Source organism: Capronia epimyces, assembly GCF_000585565.1.
Source record: "Capronia epimyces CBS 606.96 chromosome Unknown aczIQ-supercont1.5, whole genome shotgun sequence".
Taxonomy (NCBI): domain Eukaryota; kingdom Fungi; phylum Ascomycota; class Eurotiomycetes; order Chaetothyriales; family Herpotrichiellaceae; genus Capronia; species Capronia epimyces.
Window position 1 is genome coordinate 1461608 of NW_006912908.1, and position 18255 is coordinate 1479862.

At 55.0% G+C, this 18255-nt stretch overlaps 4 protein-coding genes across 4 annotated transcripts; 2 read left to right on the top strand and 2 right to left on the bottom strand.

Moving 5' to 3' along the window:
* Positions 1-783: 783 nt before the first annotated feature.
* Positions 784-3402, bottom strand: A1O3_06475 (Cullin 3; the record flags this gene model as incomplete). The annotated part of the gene is made up of 3 exons (XM_007736594.1): positions 784-2826; positions 2880-3263; positions 3358-3402. 3 exons carry the CDS (start codon positions 3400-3402, stop codon positions 784-786), a joined length of 2472 nt encoding a protein of 823 aa, XP_007734784.1.
* A 512-nt stretch (positions 3403-3914) lies between these two features.
* A1O3_06476 (uncharacterized protein) lies at positions 3915-4496 on the top strand (the record flags this gene model as incomplete). The annotated part of the gene is made up of 1 exon (XM_007736595.1): positions 3915-4496. The coding sequence occupies one exon, from the start codon at positions 3915-3917 to the stop codon at positions 4494-4496; it is 582 nt and encodes a 193-aa protein (XP_007734785.1).
* A 695-nt stretch (positions 4497-5191) lies between these two features.
* A1O3_06477 (glucan 1,6-alpha-glucosidase) lies at positions 5192-6946 on the bottom strand (the record flags this gene model as incomplete). The annotated part of the gene is made up of 1 exon (XM_007736596.1): positions 5192-6946. One exon carries the CDS (start codon positions 6944-6946, stop codon positions 5192-5194), a length of 1755 nt encoding a protein of 584 aa, XP_007734786.1.
* Positions 6947-12464: 5518 nt separating this feature from the next.
* A1O3_06478 (uncharacterized protein) lies at positions 12465-13595 on the top strand (the record flags this gene model as incomplete). The annotated part of the gene is made up of 2 exons (XM_007736597.1): positions 12465-13451; positions 13509-13595. The coding sequence occupies 2 exons, from the start codon at positions 12465-12467 to the stop codon at positions 13593-13595; spliced, it is 1074 nt and encodes a 357-aa protein (XP_007734787.1).
* Positions 13596-18255: the final 4660 nt, after the last annotated feature.

The window sequence follows — 18255 nt, forward strand, 5'->3', positions numbered from 1 at the left end:
GCCGAAGGGAGGCGCCCAGTGAAGAGGGAGTGAGGCCGGCGGCGGGAGAAGATGTGTGGCCAATATACGGAGTATGCCTTCGCCGGTCGAGACTGGAGGATGATGCACTGATGCACTGATGCACGGATGGGCCGAGAAGAGACAACAACGTAGGCTCGTCCCCAACGTCTTCCGCCTACTCGTGAACGTCCTCAATTAGTGTAGGCGAGGAAGTCTAGACCGTCGTGTGCAGTTGCAGGAACTCGACTCGGGCACGCGAGGTGCAGCGGAAAGGGGCGCCGCACTCTTGGCATCACCATTACCAGGTATTGTCGTGTGTGAATGTCTCAGCCTCGCCGATATGTGTACGGAGAATCATCCCCCGTCCGAATCTTACGACGACGGCCACGACGGCCACGACCAGACTACAACTACGACTACATTCCCCGATGTGAGCAATGACCAAGGACCAGAGGAATGACCAAGGACCATAAACGTAGATAGTGGACCCTAGACAGAGACCGTAGACAGCAGCTACATGTAGGCAACTCGGATCTGGTTTCCCTACGGCTCGTGCTGAATCAAGTATCCGGTCCATCTCAGAGCGGCTTGCTCGACCGTCCTGGTATCAGGTCGCCTCCATGTACATTCACCCAAATGCCTGCTATACCCTCCCAGTACGCCATGCTAGTGCGTCCATGACCTGGTTCGTGACCTGGCCGTGACCGGTCCCCAAGCGCTAAATCCATGTGTCGTCGAAACCGGTTCTTCATCATGATGTCGTCCCATCGCAGCATGCCCCCATCAAGCTAGGTACTGGTAGGAAGGCTTAGCTGGATCAGGTCCTCTCTCCAGATACTCCCGATCAATCAACGCCTCAATCTTCTTCTTGATCATGTTCACGTCGGGGAGGAATCGGGCGGACAACTGTTGCAAGGTCTCGCTCATCAACTGCGAGTGCGACAGTGTCTTGCGTGATTTCATGATGCGTACAATGGCCGCTTCAATGACATGGCCACGCTCGTCGTCCGTCCGTTTCTGGGTGGCCCGACGTTCTTCGCTGTTTTCGATCCGGTTGGCCCCCCCAGCCACCACACTGACCTTGATCTTGAGGAACTGACTGGAAAAGTCTTCGTTGAAGTGGAATTTGTCCGAGAGCTTGATGTCCTTGCTCATCGGGTCCTTCTTCAGCATCTTCCATTTCGAAACCAGCGACAGCGATTGCAGATTTCGGACCAGATCGCTTCGGGGGATGTTGGTTTCGGCGGCAATTTGATCGAACGTGAGACTCTCCCCCGGCGCCAGATCGTTGAAAAGCATGAGAATCACCATTCCATACGTAGACACGTTGATTTCATAGCGTCGGGTTTTCCCATTCACCGTGAACGTCGCTCTCAAGTCGGCATCCCCGAGGCTGGGCATCCACGTCAACTTGCGGCCGGTGTGCTTGTCCAAGTAGAATTTCTGGAATCTCTGTCGAATGCGCTCCACCGGTGCCGGGAACTTGCATTCTCGTCTGGACTCGTCGTCTTGGTCGGTTCGGAACAAGGTTTCGAACGGCCAGACCGTCGTGGTCAAGACTCGGCAATCCAAGTCGATCCGCTTGGGATCGGGGTCGCCGAGGCGGTCGACATATTCCTTGTACTGAGTGCTCAGATTGTCCGACAGCTCGGTGTCTCGGATGAGACCTTCCAATTTCTGGGTGAACTGACTGCCGATCTTCATCTTCATCTTGGAGAGCATCTGTCGTTCCATTTCGCGGCTGACCGACTTCTTCATCAGTAGCCGCTTGGCCATATGCTTCTTGTAATATGTCTCAAAGAGATCTTTGTTCGCCAGGTATTGGAGCAAGAGGATGCCGTGGTCGAGGAGAGCATCCACTTCCGCGTCGGTCTTATCCCTGCCGCCACGCTTGAGATATTCATCCAAGAAGAGCGACAGATACTCCGGGCTTCGGTCGTTGGCGTTGATGAAATCCTGAAAAGAGATCTCCAGGGCCTTTTCCATCACCGCATCCCTCTGGAAGGCCTCGACCCAAACCCGGTCGAACTTGCCTTTCAACGCCAGGATTTGCTCCACCCATGTGATGGCAGCCTGAGTCTGCTGGCTCAGGGTCTTCTCCGGCGCGGCCTTTCCGTCGGCGGCGGGCCGGGGCGCCGTTCTCGGCGGCGGTGGAGCGTCGCTGATGACACTGGCGGCTTTGTTGATCTCCGCGCCCAGCTCAATAACCCGTTTCTGGACGGCTTGTTTGAGTGCCACTTTGGTGTGGTCGACCCGAGCCAGGAGGTCAAAGACATTGGCGAGATCGGAGATTTTGTCGTTGTCCAGCATGGACTTGACCCCCGTCCCTTCCATGTCGATCACGTCGCGGATGTGGGTTGCTATCAACTCCTTTTCCACCACGTGCTTGATCTTGACGTCCGTGATCGAAGATATGGTTTGTTGGCATCTCTCACCTTCCTCGACCAGTCTTCTCCTCGCATGGGTGCAAAATGTACTCGCGTCCGCCGCGGCCAGAAGTGCCCGACCTTCATCCGCGTAGAACCTGCGGCTCATGTCGAGGAATTGGGGTTCGAAGGAAGTCAAGTACAGCTTGGTCGATTCGTCTTCCGTGAAGTTTTCGTACAGGCCCTCCAGCATGTAGCAACAGGCCCGAACCAGGGGACGGTCGATGACTTCACCATTCCGCTCCATCTTGATCATGTCAAGAATGACGCTTTCGAGGAGCGACAGGACATCAAATCTAGGGTCATCGGTGAGCGGAGTTCGGAGGACCTGTGCTCGGAATAACGCCATGGCGGTCGCGAATATGGAAGGCCGCCTTTGATCTTGGCTGTTGACGCGGTCCTGGGCCTATAAGCATCGCATCAGAGGGCCGCGATTTGGAAGGGGGGACGTACCATATACATGAGTACATCGGTGATCATGCCCATGGACAGTTGGTGGTCGGCAAAAGCATCTGTGATCGCTCTGATGAATCGTTCGCCGGCGATCCTCCGCTCGTTCGATTGCGCCCCGGGGGTTTGTTCCAGACTGCCCACGGTCATGGTGGGTGTGATCAGCGACAGTATCCTTGGCCGGACATGGTCCCGCAGCCACGACTCCTCCAGTTGCACGACTCGATCGTACAGCAGGTCTTGCTTCTTCTTTAGCACCAGCTTGTATGCACCCCGGAAGAGCTCTTCAAACGATAACTTCGAGGCATTCTTGCCGTGGATTTCCAGAAACGCCGTGGACAGCGTGGTCCATATGGAGTCGAAGTCGACGTCGTCTTTGGTGAGTCCCTGTGGCAAGGGCCGTCAGCGAGGCCGTGAGGTGCAGGTACACGAGGCGGCAAGGCTGTTTGGGTGCTCGGGATCTGTGCTTGGAACGACTTACCCTTCTAGGGGCCCTTATCTTTCCTCCCCTCCCCTTTGCCAACATCGTGGGCACAGCGGGCTGCTCGTGGCGGACACGCTTTCAGAATCACTCGATGAGTCGTGGAGAAGGCGGGGTCCTGAGACGGCGGCTGGAGATGGTAGAACTCGGCGCAAAGAAAAAAGACTCGACCATGGGGCATGAGACAAGACCGCGTCGGTGGCCTCGGTCAAGAAACTGCCCAGAAGCAACGCCCAAAGAAGTCGTTCAACACCGTCTTCGCTGCCTCACTGCATCTTGTGGGTGCGGTTCACATTCGGCAAAGCTGCCTCCTGCAAGACTGGGGATACGGGAGTAACTGGCGACTGTTACAGTTGGCGGTTAAGTACTAGGTAGTTAATTAGTGGCCGAAGCCCAGACAAAATCAGTTTAGTACCCAGCTAGGAGTACCAGTCACGTGCATCGGCTGCCCGAGGCGGCGAGTTGTGACCGCGAGAGAATGATTAGACATCGAAAGGACTCGGTCGGTGTTGTTGTTCGCATACACACCCTTCTCACACCTGACAGCCGCTGGAATCATGCAGTCACTATCGCCCAGGCTCATTTCGCATCGGTCTTTGACGGCAACGTTGCGGAGGCAGGTCCGCCTGCACTCTTCGCTGTCAAGGACACCCTTCGCGGCTCGATGCCATCACTCCCCACGACCCTCTTTCACCCCCTTCAGACGGTACGAGTCTTCTCTGACGGTGCCGGAAACCACTCCTCGAAAGCCGGTATCGGAAGACCAGCCTTCCTACCAGTTGAGCTTCACGTGCAAACCTTGCCTGTACCGCTCTTCGCACAGAGTTACCAAGCACGGCTATCACCACGGCACGGTGCTGATCACCTGTCCTTCCTGCAAAGCTCGTCACGTCATCGCCGACCACCTCAAGGTATTTCTGGACTCGCGGCAGACACTAGAGGACATCTTGAGGGAAAAGGCCGAGAAGGGCGAGGATTTCACCAAGTTGCTGAAAAAAGGACAACTGGGTATCCGACCAGGCTCTGTGGTCGGAAATGAGGGGGAAGAAGATATCGAATTTTGGGAAGACGGCACTGAGACTGTCCACACACCTCTGGATGGAGGAAAAGCCAGTCCGCAAGGATCTGATGCCAGTTGAACGATGAGCGACGATGCAGTTCGCAAGGAATCAACGCCGGAGCTCTCCATACCACAACACTGCCGACCGGTTGCAGCAAATGTCGTACCGGATGTTAGTCGAGTGGAAGCTACAGTGCTCCTCCGTCCAGCAGAGCACAGGCACTCGCGATCTTCAGCCGATGTTCTCGAGCACATTACGCGGCGCCGGTCGTCGTCGACAGTCGAATCTCCACTCAGCCTACGAATACCGCTCCGGCAAAGTCAAGCAAAGTCATGCAAAATCTAGGATCTCACTGGAATGCTGGTCGTCGGCCTGATGAAGGCTGGTGTGCTACCCCTGAAGATGTGAGTGGGGCCGCCTGTATAGCCTTACCCTTGGGCCCGAGTCGTGTTTGCGGCTTGTAACTTCTGTTGGACACCAACGGGGACCGGCCTTGTACAAGAGTCCCGAACGGATCCTTAAGGAACGTGCATTCATTGAAATATCTGCCCGACAGTGAAAGTGCACCCCTGTATATTATGTATAGATATCACGCAGCGAAGAAGTCAATTTATCGGTACTGCAAACCATTTTCGCGGTCCCTCCTGACGGGATAGTCAGTCTTGGCCGCATTATACGCTTGCAGGCTCCAAAGTCATTCGGACTTGGTCACGGGTCTGGTTTTTGGTTGTATCACACATGACTGGGGCCGAGAAGAGTCGTCTTCCTCAGTTTTAATGTCCATTTGGGACACTCTCCTTGATTAAATAGACCCTTGCTTCCCATGGACTTAGGTATCTTCCCGGCTCGTCGACGTTGCTGACCATCAACTCCTTGTACGCGTGGTCTAGACCAGTAGGATAGTGCAGAGGTTGCACCTCGTCGGAGAAGCTCAGGAAGACGAGGATCTTCAGCCCGCCGTCGGGATGCGTCTTGGTGAAGGTGAACACATCCTGGTCGAAGTAATCCCAGACAGTAAAGTCCTGTCCGAAGACCATGAGGTCGGCATGGTCGCGGCGCAAGCGGATCATCTTCTTCCAGAAGTTCAGCGGCGAACGGGGGTCCAGGAGCTGGGCGGCAGCGTTGACATGCTTAAAATCATCGTGAACCCGGATCCAGGGGGTGCCCGTGGTGAAGCCGGCGTTGGGCGACGAGTCCCATTGCACGGGCAAGCGGGCGTTATCGCGGCCGACCAGCTGGAGGCCTTGCATGGCCTTCTTCAACCACAGCGGATCGCCGTTGTGGCGGGCCGCGACGTCGCCGTACGCGTTCAGCGAGTCGACGTCGCGCAGCTCCTCGACGCCCCAGTGCGTCGGGTGGTTGTACATGCCGATCTCCTGGCCCTGGTAGAGGAACAGGGTGCCGGTCAGGCAGCACATCAGGACGGCAAGCATCTTGGCCGCCTGCTCGCGGAACTCAGCCTTGTCCGTCGCGAACCGTGACAGGCTGCGGGCCTGGTCGTGGTTCTCGAGAAACACCGTCGTCCAGGCGTCCGTGCCGCGAATCAAGTCCTGCACCTTGCGAATGGCCTCCTTAAACTCCGGCAGGGTGTGCCGCGTGGTGTGGTGTTTCTTCCCGCCTGCCTGCTTGTGGGTGCCCAGGTCCACGATGTCAAAGTCGAACACGCAACTGAGCTCCCGCGCCTCGGCAGACACGTACCGCAACACTTCGGCTGCTTCAGTATCCGGCAGCTCCCCGACCATCAGCACATCACCGTACTTGTCAAGCACTTGCTGGCGTTGCTCCTTCAGCCATTCGTGCACGCGCGGCCCGTTGGTGAAGTACTGGAACGCAGGCTGAAACTCTTCCCCAGGAAGGCGAACAGGTGCATCGGGAAACGAAATGTCCTTGGAATACATATTCGCCGTATCCACCCGGAACCCGTCGATCCCTTTATCAAGCCAGAATTCAATGGCTGACTTGTAGATCCCGCGTCGAGTTTCTTCGTTCTCCCAGTTGAGGTCCGGTTGTTCTCGGGCGAACAGGTGAAGGTAATACTGGTCACGCTCCCGACAATATTCCCAGGCGCTTCCCCCGAAGATGGAACTCCAATTGTTGGGTGGACGGCGCTGTCCATCAACCACCCGGGGGTCTCGCCAGACATACCAATCGGCGTACTTGTTGGCTGTGCCCTTGCGGGATTCGGAAAACCAGGCATGCTGGTCGCTCGTATGGTTCACCACCAAGTCCAGAATAAGCTTCATTCCTCGCCCATGGCATTCCTTGATCAGGCGGTCCATATCGTCAAGAGTACCATAGGGAGGGTAAACAGCTTCATAGTTGGATATGTCATAGCCCATGTCCCTCTGAGGCGAGTCATACATTGGGGACAGCCATATCGTTTCGATTCCGAGATCCTTCAGATATGGTATGGTGCTGATGATGCCAGGTATGTCGCCAATGCCGTCGCCGTCGCTATCTTTGTACGAAGCGGGCCATATCTGGTAGCATGCGCTGGCTTTCCACCAGTCCGGCTGCGGAGCGGACATTGACGTTTGGAGGGCCCAACAGAGTGCAACTCAATAACTGGCGAAAGGAGGGAAGGGGCTGCGTGAGGTACGGACGAGACTTGGAGGGGGGGAAAGATGCAGCACAAAGGAAACAGAGACGACCACAGAGTCAATCCATGGGTCGGAGGGGGTCATGCTTGATTACCTACCTGACCTGAGCTGGTACATAGCCATACAGAGTTTGCCGTTCTGTTCTCGGTGGCTTCGTCGATGAGAACCAAGGTGTGGTGGTGAGTGGTGAAGGATACAGTGAAGTAAATAGTTTCGGCGAGAATTTGTCCGCAGTCGCCGGATCAAAGATAATCCTTCCCGAGACGCCGACAGGCGGTCTGAGGTTGTCACATCAATTGCCGCACTGCCGTACTGCCGCACTGCCTGCCGCACGGTAGTTGGCGATTACAAGACGACTTTGTTGATTAGTAGGTCGGCAGAGAGCGCTGCTCGTGGCTACATCTCTCACAACCAAGTCTTGCGGCGACAGCGGCCTTGGTAGCGCAGTATCGCAAGCATCTCATGATGGACATCTATTCTTATTATCTATGCGGAAGCGATGTAGAGGTTGATTTGCTCACGATGACCAGGAAATCCACTCCGATGAGTAAAATTCAAGACGGTGTTCGTTACTAATGAAAATGGGTTGATCCGTGGTCCCGACGCTTATATCAATGGTGTCTGAGGCAGTGCGGAGTTGCAGGGTTTAGCGAGCTCCCCATGGGCCCCATGTTCAATTTGGTGCTGCCCGGCATCCTAGAGCGTATGGCGCACCTAACCAAGCAAGGAAGGACAGAGAGCATCGTGCTATCTAGTAGTAGTGGTGGTGAGCGGTGCTCAACTTGCCAAGTAGCCTGGCACCTTGCCCGGAAACCATGGATGGCATGCATGTACTCTGTAGACTGTCCCAGTGTCCGCCGACTGCAACCACTATCTTGACATGCCTAAGCCTTTCTCTTTTTGAGGAATACGTCAAGTACATCTGCAGATCGATGGCCTGTGAGAGGAGAAGCTTGGGGTTGCCGTCCTACTGTTGTAGGTTATCCGTAGACCTGGAAGGATGCCACGATATCGAGTCAGTCTCTGTATGGGTTTGGTACTTCTTGTTCCTGGACGATCGGAGCTAGAGAGCACAGCCCCACGGGTTGCTAAAGAGTCAGGGCCCTGGCCACCTCAGTCCTGGACACTCAAGCTTGAGCGGACGCGGGAAGCGAAGAACAATACTCATCAATCGAGCATTATCAATTCGTTTCAGCACCAAGAAGTTTACCAGCAGAAGAATCCGCGAATCACCATCTGGCGCAAAAGGACGGTGTGCCGTTGCGGATGGCTCTAAGCAGTGAGTTCAACCAGGCACCTACCAGGCAGGACCCCTGAAATGTTGATCAATACCTGTTTAAGAGCACGTTAACACTAGCTCGGGCTCAGGTCATTTGATTGCACATGCCGAGTTGTGGCAAACAGTGGCTGCCACAGCAGCGAGCAAGCGCACACGATTGACGATAGATAGTAGATACCATGCACCAGTTTTGGACGAATTTCACTCCAGATAGCCAACGGAACCAGCGGCAGCCGATCAGTGCCTCTTTTGAATTGGGCCGACATCGTCAAGATTTGGCCTTGCTTCAAGAACAGAATCAAACCGAGAGTTGACCGTTCCTCCGAAGATTTCTTCACATGTGCCGCTCTTGGAAGGCGACTTTGATACTCGTTCTTTCAGCTGGATGCCGGGAGTAGCGATCGACGGTAGAGGTTGTGTGATTCACTGAAAATGGCGGTACCCTAGGCGCGGTCCCGACCTTCACCAACGGCGGGCCGCAAAGACAAAAAGGCAACCTCGGGGAATACCAAGTAAATACATAGGTATCAAAGGGTTTGTGCACTGGTCAGCCCTTTGAGCCTTGCCATGCCGTGTACGAAGTACATTGACGCGGTGAGCAGGGGTGCTGCTCGACTATTGAAACGGCATCCTGCAATTGTCCCTTGCTGTGATATGCATAAGTCTCAAACGGGCAACAGCACGGCGCGGGGTTTTGAGCGCGCATCTTTACGGATTCCACGGAAGAGATGAGGGCCACTGTACGTACTGCATGGCTGGGAGGGGTGGAACGCAGGCTGGTGAAAGGCTCAGAGCTGGTGTCAGCTGTGCATTAGTTTATTGCGCGATTCCTAGTGCTCTGGAGTCTGGCGGCGCTCTCGAGTATCTGCTCGGGACGCCGTATGTGTACTATCTTGCCGACTGTCCGAGGCAGCATCCTGGTCGTGCTGAACTCGAACCGCGTATCGAAGCCTAAGAAGCCCGCCCAGAGCTGGTGTGGGGATTATGCAGGACTGGACGCCATGCCCGAAGCGGCCTGGCGCAGGTGCGGAAGCTGTCAAATCAAGCCGCCCGAAGGGCTGCGGCGCCCCCACATAGACGAACTCTATTTTGTCTTCACCCTCATCTAAAATCCTTCACTAGCGATGAACCGCTCCACCTCTTCCGCGAGACAGGTGGCTTGCCGAGCACTTTGGCAGTCAAGTGCTCGAGGACTGGGCGACGTCCCAGTTCGAGCTTGAGTCGAAGATAACGAATTCTCGTCGCTTTCCGCACCCAAGAGACGGCGGATGCGGGTGGTATTTCTTGTAACTGCCATCCTCTTTCCCCGCCTTTGTCCTCGACCGACGACCAGAGAGGTGTCCGACTCCACCAACGACAGCTGCGACGCCACCGTGTAAAGGGTGCGAGCAGTGTGACACACCGAGGCGGCATCACTTGAGCGCAGGCGCGCTCGGCAGGCACTGTACGCATCATCGAACCCAAGCCTCGCCAGGGAAACATCCGTGAGGTGATGGAGGCTCGAGGCCAGCATCTACCTCAAGACAAAAGCCACAAACTGCAGGGAAATCTCGGTTGGGAGTCGTCTCCGCCCTGGGCGTCAATACATGCGTGATGTTGTTAGGTTTGTGATTTGTCCTTGGATCTTGGATACGGCGTCCCTTGCAGGGGTTGTCCTCTCGAACTATCTCGATCCAAGATCTTTGGTCTCGAAGAGTTTAGGCTCCCCACATAGAGTTACCTGACGGCGGGACAGACCTTGACTACCAGCCAACTCAGCGCTCTCTCTAGAAATCTTCGGATGCTATCCGAACTTTTTGTCCCGCCAACCCCTCGCTTTCCACCCAACAACGCCCTGTGCTCTGCACCTCAGAGATTTTGCCGCACACATTACGTTTACACTTGCCCAACATACGATTTGAACATCAGTGGCGTGTGGCAGCGCACACCCTATGTCCATGCATTGGCCGGACACGCCACCCGGTCGCGACTGAGAGCACTAGAAAGTAAAGATAATACGACTACAACGAAAACATTGTGTCCTAGCACGAGATTCTCTGGACCGCCTAAAGCAAGATCGGCGTGGGAAAAGTGCAGGTATAGACTACGTACTCACACACCTGAGTGCATATGGCTGCACCATCCGCTCTAGGTTTTTGCCAGGCGACGCCGACTCAGGTCCCATGACTCTACTATCATTGCACACACTGGATCCGTAATCCTGGTTGAGGCTCATCTCTGGGGTGCAGAATCATACCTTGCTGGGACTTGTTCGGCAAGCAGGGATGGTAAACGCCAACAGGGTATCAGATCGAGCGAGTGATCTCGGCGTCTGCGAACATGCGACTTCCGCCTTCCTTTTCTGGGACATTTTCATTCATGTCGCGCAAACCTGACCAAAGTGGTCTTGCGGTGGTGCACTACTGCAAAACCAACTCGAGTAGTTTGGCGCCTTGCAGGCAAGGCCGAGTGACGTGAACGCGCAGCTGCAATGGAAGAAAGGCGCTGTAGCATGCATGTTGAAAACTCCGCTAACTCATGGCAAACAGCAGGCGAAGCATGGCTGCGCGCCCCAGTACAATCGTCCATGTCCGCATGCGCGTGTTGCATTGCATTGTTCTGATCCAGGTTAACTCCAAGCTGGGTCAACGGATGTGGCGCGCAAAGGCTAGTCGCGGCCCAGGCCTGGTCGCCGCATAACGCCATCAGACGACTGTGGGTTGGAGGCGGCCCAGAGCAGTAACATACTCCTGCACCCTGTACATACTGTGACCCGATTCTGTACTGTCCGGTCCAGTCTTGGGTGGACTTCGGCCACTTCGAGTTCTCGACCGACTCCCACGACTCAACGCGTTAGACTGTACCCATCCCAATCAGACTTCGATGCGAGCAGGCTGGGTCGAGACTGCAAGTTCAGCCACCGACCTTGAGGTCTGGACATGATGTCGGATAGGGTCTCTATCAATTTGGAAGGAGTCCGAAGCCTAAAGTGGTTGTCGCCCTCGTGCAAGGATTCGACTGGTTTTACAGAAACGGTACGGCCACAGCCTTCCGTGTTGGCAAAGGCCAAATGATCCACCAGCCACATCCGAAGAAATCCAGGGATTGAACTGATCAGCCATATTGCTTCCCCAATACAGCTACGGTTACGCGTCGGCTAGCGAGGGGACCCTGCCGTTGAGGCCGCGATCGTCACTGACAATGGTTGTCCTTGCCTGCGCGCTGAAGATTCTCGCTGTCTCCCTCTGAAGATTGCGCCCCTATTCGCCGTCCGTGCCAGTTGGCAATTTACCCGCGACGGCCTACCCTTCAGCAAAGACCAGAAGGTGCTCCTTGAAACTGGCAGGTGCTGTCGGCCGTCGAACTTTGCCAAATTCATGTGGCAGGGGGTCGAAAACGGGCACCTGGCCTTGCAGACGCAGGCACAAACACTTTGGCCTCCACTCCTCCCAATGGCCCCAGATTGACCAACCAGGGGCCCACCACACGTACCTAGTATGCAGCCACCAGCTCGAGCGGTCTCTGGCCCTAAACCCATATTAGGGCGTTCCCTGTATCCAATGCGGTTGGTAGGAGAGCCTGGACAGTAGTGGATGCCTACGCCACCGCAGTATCTTCGAGCCGACTCAGCTTACTCGAATATCCAGCTGGGTTTTGTGTGAGGGTAGGCCGGACAACACACTTTCTCGCCATTTCTCTACGTGTTACGGCCACCCCGCCTCCAGCGATTAGCGATTCCCTTTTCAAGTCGGAGGGCTGGAGGGGAACATTGAATGAGGCATGGTTGCCGATATCGATGCTGTCATGTGGACATCGCCTGGCGTCTCGATCGGTTTACGTCCTGACCGAGACGATATGGGAGGCTCCATAAGGTGCTTGGACATCTTTCATGTCTCTGTTTTGTCTTTGCGATGCCACTTGCTACTGTCACCGCTCTGTCAACTTTGTCCAACACTCCCTGTGCCTGCAGTAGTAGTACTCCTGCAGTTGGACAAAGCGTTCCTCCACAGGACATTTGGTGATTGGCAGACAGCCGTCTCTCTCACCGAAGGACAGACGTGAGTCGCGCGGGTCCGCCACTATCTCAAGTGAATATCTATCCCAGAGTCTGCCCTTCTTGCCATCGAGTCCCCATTCTTCATCTCAATCACCTGCATCTCATTTGCACAAGACGATCGTTCATCAGACATGGAGCATTACAACCAAGCTGCCGCCAGGCCTTATGCCACTCACAACACCCCTGTCCCTTCTCAGACGAGGCTGGATGTCACACAGCAGGAGCAACAGCTTCCGTCTATCCGCGAGGTAATGCTGGACTCACGGTGTAACGAGACTCCTCGAACTGACTTGGTATGCAAGGTCATCCCCCCACCGCGCCACGACACCATGGAGTCACAGGTTCACGAGATGCCGTCCAACGCCAGACCCATGATGGTGCCGTATCTCAGCTCGCAGCACACGACGAGCATGAACGTGGCATCTATCCCGGCTCCTGTGCAGCCGCAGTCCAGCCCTATGACCTTTCCTGCAGATGGGACAAACCCAATGCAGATGAATGGGCTTGCGCCGCCGCAACCATTGCAGACCCCAGCAAGGACCCCAGCTGAATACAGTTCTCCTTGGTCCTCGTCGTCTACCTACACTGAGGCTGGTGTCCCCATGGCGACGCAACCGGCGCTCTCCACCCAGCCTCAACCTTTCACCGCCATGAGCCAGCCCATGATTCCGTCCGACACGCAAGATAGCGTTTACTCTTCAACATACTCGATGCGAGCAGCAAATGACAGTCCGGATTCATACTCCCGGTGGAGGACCCCTCAAGTCAGCTCCGCCCCGAGATACAACCCGTATCTCATGTCGGAGCGCTCTTACAACCAACCGCTTGACTATGGACGATATGGCCAGTCATTTGATCAATACCGTGCTCCCCTCGGATACGATGGCGGCTACCGGTCCTTGGATACGTCTCCTTATCACATGAAATACAGCCAATTGCTGTCGTATCCCATCATGGGCTATCCTTCGCACGCTAACGGCCGACGACGTCGAGGCAACCTGCCCAAACCCATTACGGACATTCTTCGACGTTGGCTGCAAGAGCACCTGGACCACCCATACCCAAGTGATGAGCAGAAGCAAATTTTTATTCAACGCACCGGGTTGACCATAAGCCAGGTGAGTAGGCGGAATAGTCGCTCCCGGGCAAATTTCGTACTGACCACGTGTGTCTAGATCAGCAACTGGTTCATCAATGCTCGTCGTCGACAGCTTCCAGCGCTCAAGCTGAAACGGGCCAAGTCCATTCAAAGTCGGGCTTGATCCGCCTTCCTCTTTCTTTGTGTCTTACATGGCGTCTAAACAGTGGACGCCCTTATATGCTTCGGGGAATGCTGTGCAATGCAACGACCAGGGATGTTATGATGGAATGGGTTTATGATGGGCGCGAATCTTCTTTCTCCGCGGTGCCTGGCCAGGCAATGTACAGGAAAAATCCCCACGGAAACGGTGTTGGACCAACCAGTGTATATGCCAAACTTCCGCCAATGGTCTACAGGGAGGTCGACGATGATTGATGGATTTTTTATTTACCGAGTCTTCGATTTTATTTCGCGGGACGATGTATCTGTGACATCCTCCGTCCAGAGAGATGGGAGCAACAGTACAGTTACAGGAAACACCGATATGAGGAAAGAACGATGGATGCAAACGGGCTATCTTGAAGGGATGAACGGAAACAACACTTGTACAAATATGATCAGCTTGAGAAGCGCTTGAGAATTGGTAGATAGCCAGAACTATGATGAATTCTACCATACAACGAGATCCGGCCGTGCAGTATGCTCTCGCTGCGGTTGGGGACATGGACACATTCCATTCTTCACACCCAGGTCCACGTAGCGGTACTCTGTATCCGGACTCTGGCATACTCCGTACACTGGTCCAGTTTAAATGATCGAGTGCCCCTGTAAGGGCCCCGCACGCTTACCACTCGCTTATCGCCCTCGTCAAAGATCAACGACGGACAGGGGGCACGAATTGAGAGCAACTCCTCATGCTGTGCGTCGTGGTTGCGCAATCCGCCCCTGGAGTTTCATGTGCGCCTTACGGAGTGCGGTTCCCGCGACTGGGATAATCATCACCACCACCGGGTTGGTGACCGGGGCACTGCGCCGGGATGCTGCACTGGGATGCTGCACTGGGATGCTGCCCTGGGAGCGCGGCGGATTGTCGTTCCGCACTGCCCGTTTCGCCATCCCGATCGGCGTCACCGGTCCCTCGACTCGAGACGACAGTTTGGAGCTTCCGTCCTGGTCCTGGTCTTGGCCCTGATCCTTGTTCAGCTCGAGCACATCTCAGAGTGGACGCTTGATGGAGGCACGATGAAGCACGATGATGTCGACGTGCACGAACCGAAGCCGACCCCTCAGCCTTTCTCCAGTCCAGCGCATCTTATTTCTCTAGACCAAGCTGGACACCGCGTCAGGCTTGTCCTCTTCTGCTATCCGACGTCTGCCCCGTCTCACCAGGGTCCCCGTTTCCAGCCTAGCGTATCTGGCACGAACAGCAGACGAAGGGAAAAAAACTGGATCGCACTAATATACGTAAGACACATGCCCTATACCGCAGTCTATACCTAAACAGCACGGTGGCGGGGTGGCGGCTACTGCTATTCAGCAGACCCTCTAGGTGCCTCGGAGTGGAGGAGGCTGAGGTGCAGAGGCAGCTGTCAACCACTGCGGCTCCAGTACTGTACAACACACACACACACTATACACGGTACAGCCATGGCTGCGACAGCTCATGTGCCATCCGGCCCTGCCGCCAGGGGCACAAGCCTCCCTCCCAACTTGCCTGTGGTTCGTCCTTCGGCGCAGCAAAAGCCAAAATCTGTCGAGACTGCCCCCGTACTGGGCGAGAACAGCTGTCAAGACGCGGGGCTTTGGATCTGGCTACAATACCTACCTGATCCTGATCCTGTTCGGTGGTGTGGGTGGACATTTCTCTGAAGAACTGGCCGCCTTTCCTGCACGTCAAGCTGCCTCTTTGAGGACCACGAACGGAATTTTGAGGATTGTCATCAGCCGGGCTGGTTTAATGTGGGATATTCGGAACCGTACGCTGCTATGCATGGAAAAAGGTAATAGTGGACTGATTGTTCATTGTACGTGAAGACAAGAACGTCGGATGCAGCGAGGCCCAGGCGTTTGGGCAATGTGAGGGAGGGGCTTTGCACCTAAGTTTCTGGCCTTTTTTGATGGGCTTGATGGACGGGAACGGAATGTGCTCGACCATTTGATGTGTGCTTTCTTCAGGGGTCTTTTGAGGCTTTACCAGTTCCTATCGCTGAAGGAGGGACGTGACGGGCCCGGGTCTTTTCTCTCGAGGTCAAACGAGTCAGCTTTCAAGTCAAGGCGGCAGTCAAACAGTCAACCGGTCACGGCAGTCAAATCCACCGCTCACTTCCAACGCAGTTTCACACACCATCGTCTGCTCTGTGAGTCCATGCTTCTGACCTGCCCACCCATCCACCCACACCAAGCAGCACACCACTATTCATCATTATTCTCCATCAACACTAAACAGACAGACAGGAGAAGCGTGTCCTGTCTCTGTCTCTGTCTGATGCCGGCTGTCTTCTGTCTGTCTCGGCCGTCTGAAGACGGGAAATTGCACCCACGAGCGCACTGATCAGCAGTGGTCCTTGCCTCCCAACAGAAACGCGCTTCAAGGGGCTCGGTCCATCGCGTTTGTTGCTTCGTGCACACGGGAGGGAAACGGCCTCAGCCCTGAGCCCTCAGATCTCTCCTGAGGAGCCAAGACGAGGAGGTCATAGCTTTCCAGCTTGAGCTTGTAGCGCAGAGTCACTGCGGCCGTGCTTCCCGTATCCATACTCGTATAGGACTGATACGCAGACCCAGTGGGTGGCGGAGTCTTGTCGACGCGTTGTTTTGGATCTTTTCTCCTGATGAGCATGATTCCTACCACCCGATGGGCTCGCTCTTTTACCTTTCTTGTTCTCGCCACAGGATCCAAATGGGTCGTCCTGGACAGGTCTCGTTCGCTCTGTCGAGATTGCTCGAGTCAACAGGCGAGATTGCAGTTGTGGCGGTCCCTTCTTGTTTGGAGACTTGAATTTGCCAGGCCTTGATCTGCTGCGATGGATGCGATCACAGCATTTCGACCTTTTCCTCAGAGCTCGTGCGCTCAGGCTTGGCTAAAGGTGGGTGCCGATGGGTGGACGTTGGACAGCCGTTGGTGAGTGACTTTGACTTGACCACATTGTTGAGAGAAGAGTCCTGTCTATCGCCCACTCTGACTGCTAACGGCAACTGTCTGCACAGTGAACGGACAGACACTGGAGACGGGACACCTGATCGAAAGACTGTCCGTTCCCAGTGCTGTCTGTCTGTCTGTCTGTCTATCTTTCCCTGTCTGGGTGTCCCAATGTCAAGGCCACGGGTCCCATCACGGGTCGATGATCACAGGTCCCAACTCGCAGTCAAGGCAGATCGTGACTTCACATCAATCAGGCCTTTCAAGATCGTGATCCGTGATGCTCATCATTCTCCATCCTTCAAAATGCAGATCTTGATACCTCTATCAGTATCCATCCTTGACCGTCATTGCACACCTCTGTCCACACCAGCTCGATGACACTTGACTTGATTATTCCCCAGTTGTAATCGTTCTCGCAGGCTCGTTCCCACTTACGTCAACCCACAGTTGAGTGATTTGAGCAGGAGAGAGGATGCACGTCTCTGGATTTTCGGGCCCGGGACTTTATACAGCAGCAGGAGCGACGACAGCAATGGACAACAGTCGGTTGTATATGTGCTTCAACCTCGTGCTTGATTGACCAGGCTATCCGGCGAGTTTCTTGCTTGGAGCCTGAGTCATAGAATGCCGGGCTGATCAACAGCAGCGCTTCGGCCCCCAGCTTGCCTCATGGTTGATTGACTGACCAACTAATGGTTGCACGCTGTTGTTTATGCTGTGCTTTGTGGCCATGACTCATGGTCCGGTCTGATCAGAGATCGTCCTGGCCCATCCAGAATGAAGCTCCATCCTGTATCCTACGCCCACGCTTTTGCCCTCGCTGGAGACTGCGCATTCCGATCGACTGTCGACCAACGGTCAGACCCTGTGCGAGTCAACCGCTAAATGTTGATCCCAACTTGCGTGCTTCCCTATAGCTGCTTTGTGTTTCGGAGATCCGCAGTCTTCAGTGACGGAAAAGTCAAAGTCCTGCCAAAGTCACGGCTCACGTCAAAGTCCAAGGTAAGATGGTCAGACTTGTCAGCTTGGATGCTGTGAAAAGAATGCATGCTGTGGCGGACCTAATCCAAGCCATAGTCGACTTGAAAAGAATGACTCCATGCTCGACTGATCCGCTTAAGCGTGGCTTAATACGGTTCCTAGAGTAAACTGGCAGCCAATTTAATTTGAAGAAACGACCGTCCTGGGCTGGGTTCGGGCATGAACCTTGGACAGGTCGGTCCGACTTCATCTATGAGGCTCTTGCTGTCCGTCAATCAGATACTTGATGGATCTTCTCTGCACATGTCTTGCCAGCCCTTTGTTCGTCTTCCAGCGCATCCATACTGCACAGAACAGGAAGAGCAAGGCGTCACGACGGAACCCAGATGCCACAAATGAAGCCAATGCGGCTGTGGGTGTCGAAAAGGATGCTCTGACTTCCATTGACGACACGATCCAGAGGTCAGGCGCAGCCAAACCTGAAAAATGCCGGCGAGAGCGGGACAGCGTAGAAAGATGTCGACCGGACCAGTTCTCAGCACAGCGCAGCGGAGTGAAAGGACGCCGAGGATGCAGCTGAACAAGATTTAGGACGGTGAAGTCCCTTTGATCTCTTCATGCCAACAGACATGTTCCATGCACGGGGAGCCATGCACGGACTTGGTAAAGAGCTCCTTGCAGAGTAGAGGATTGATTCAGAGATCCTCCCCGGAACGGGCAC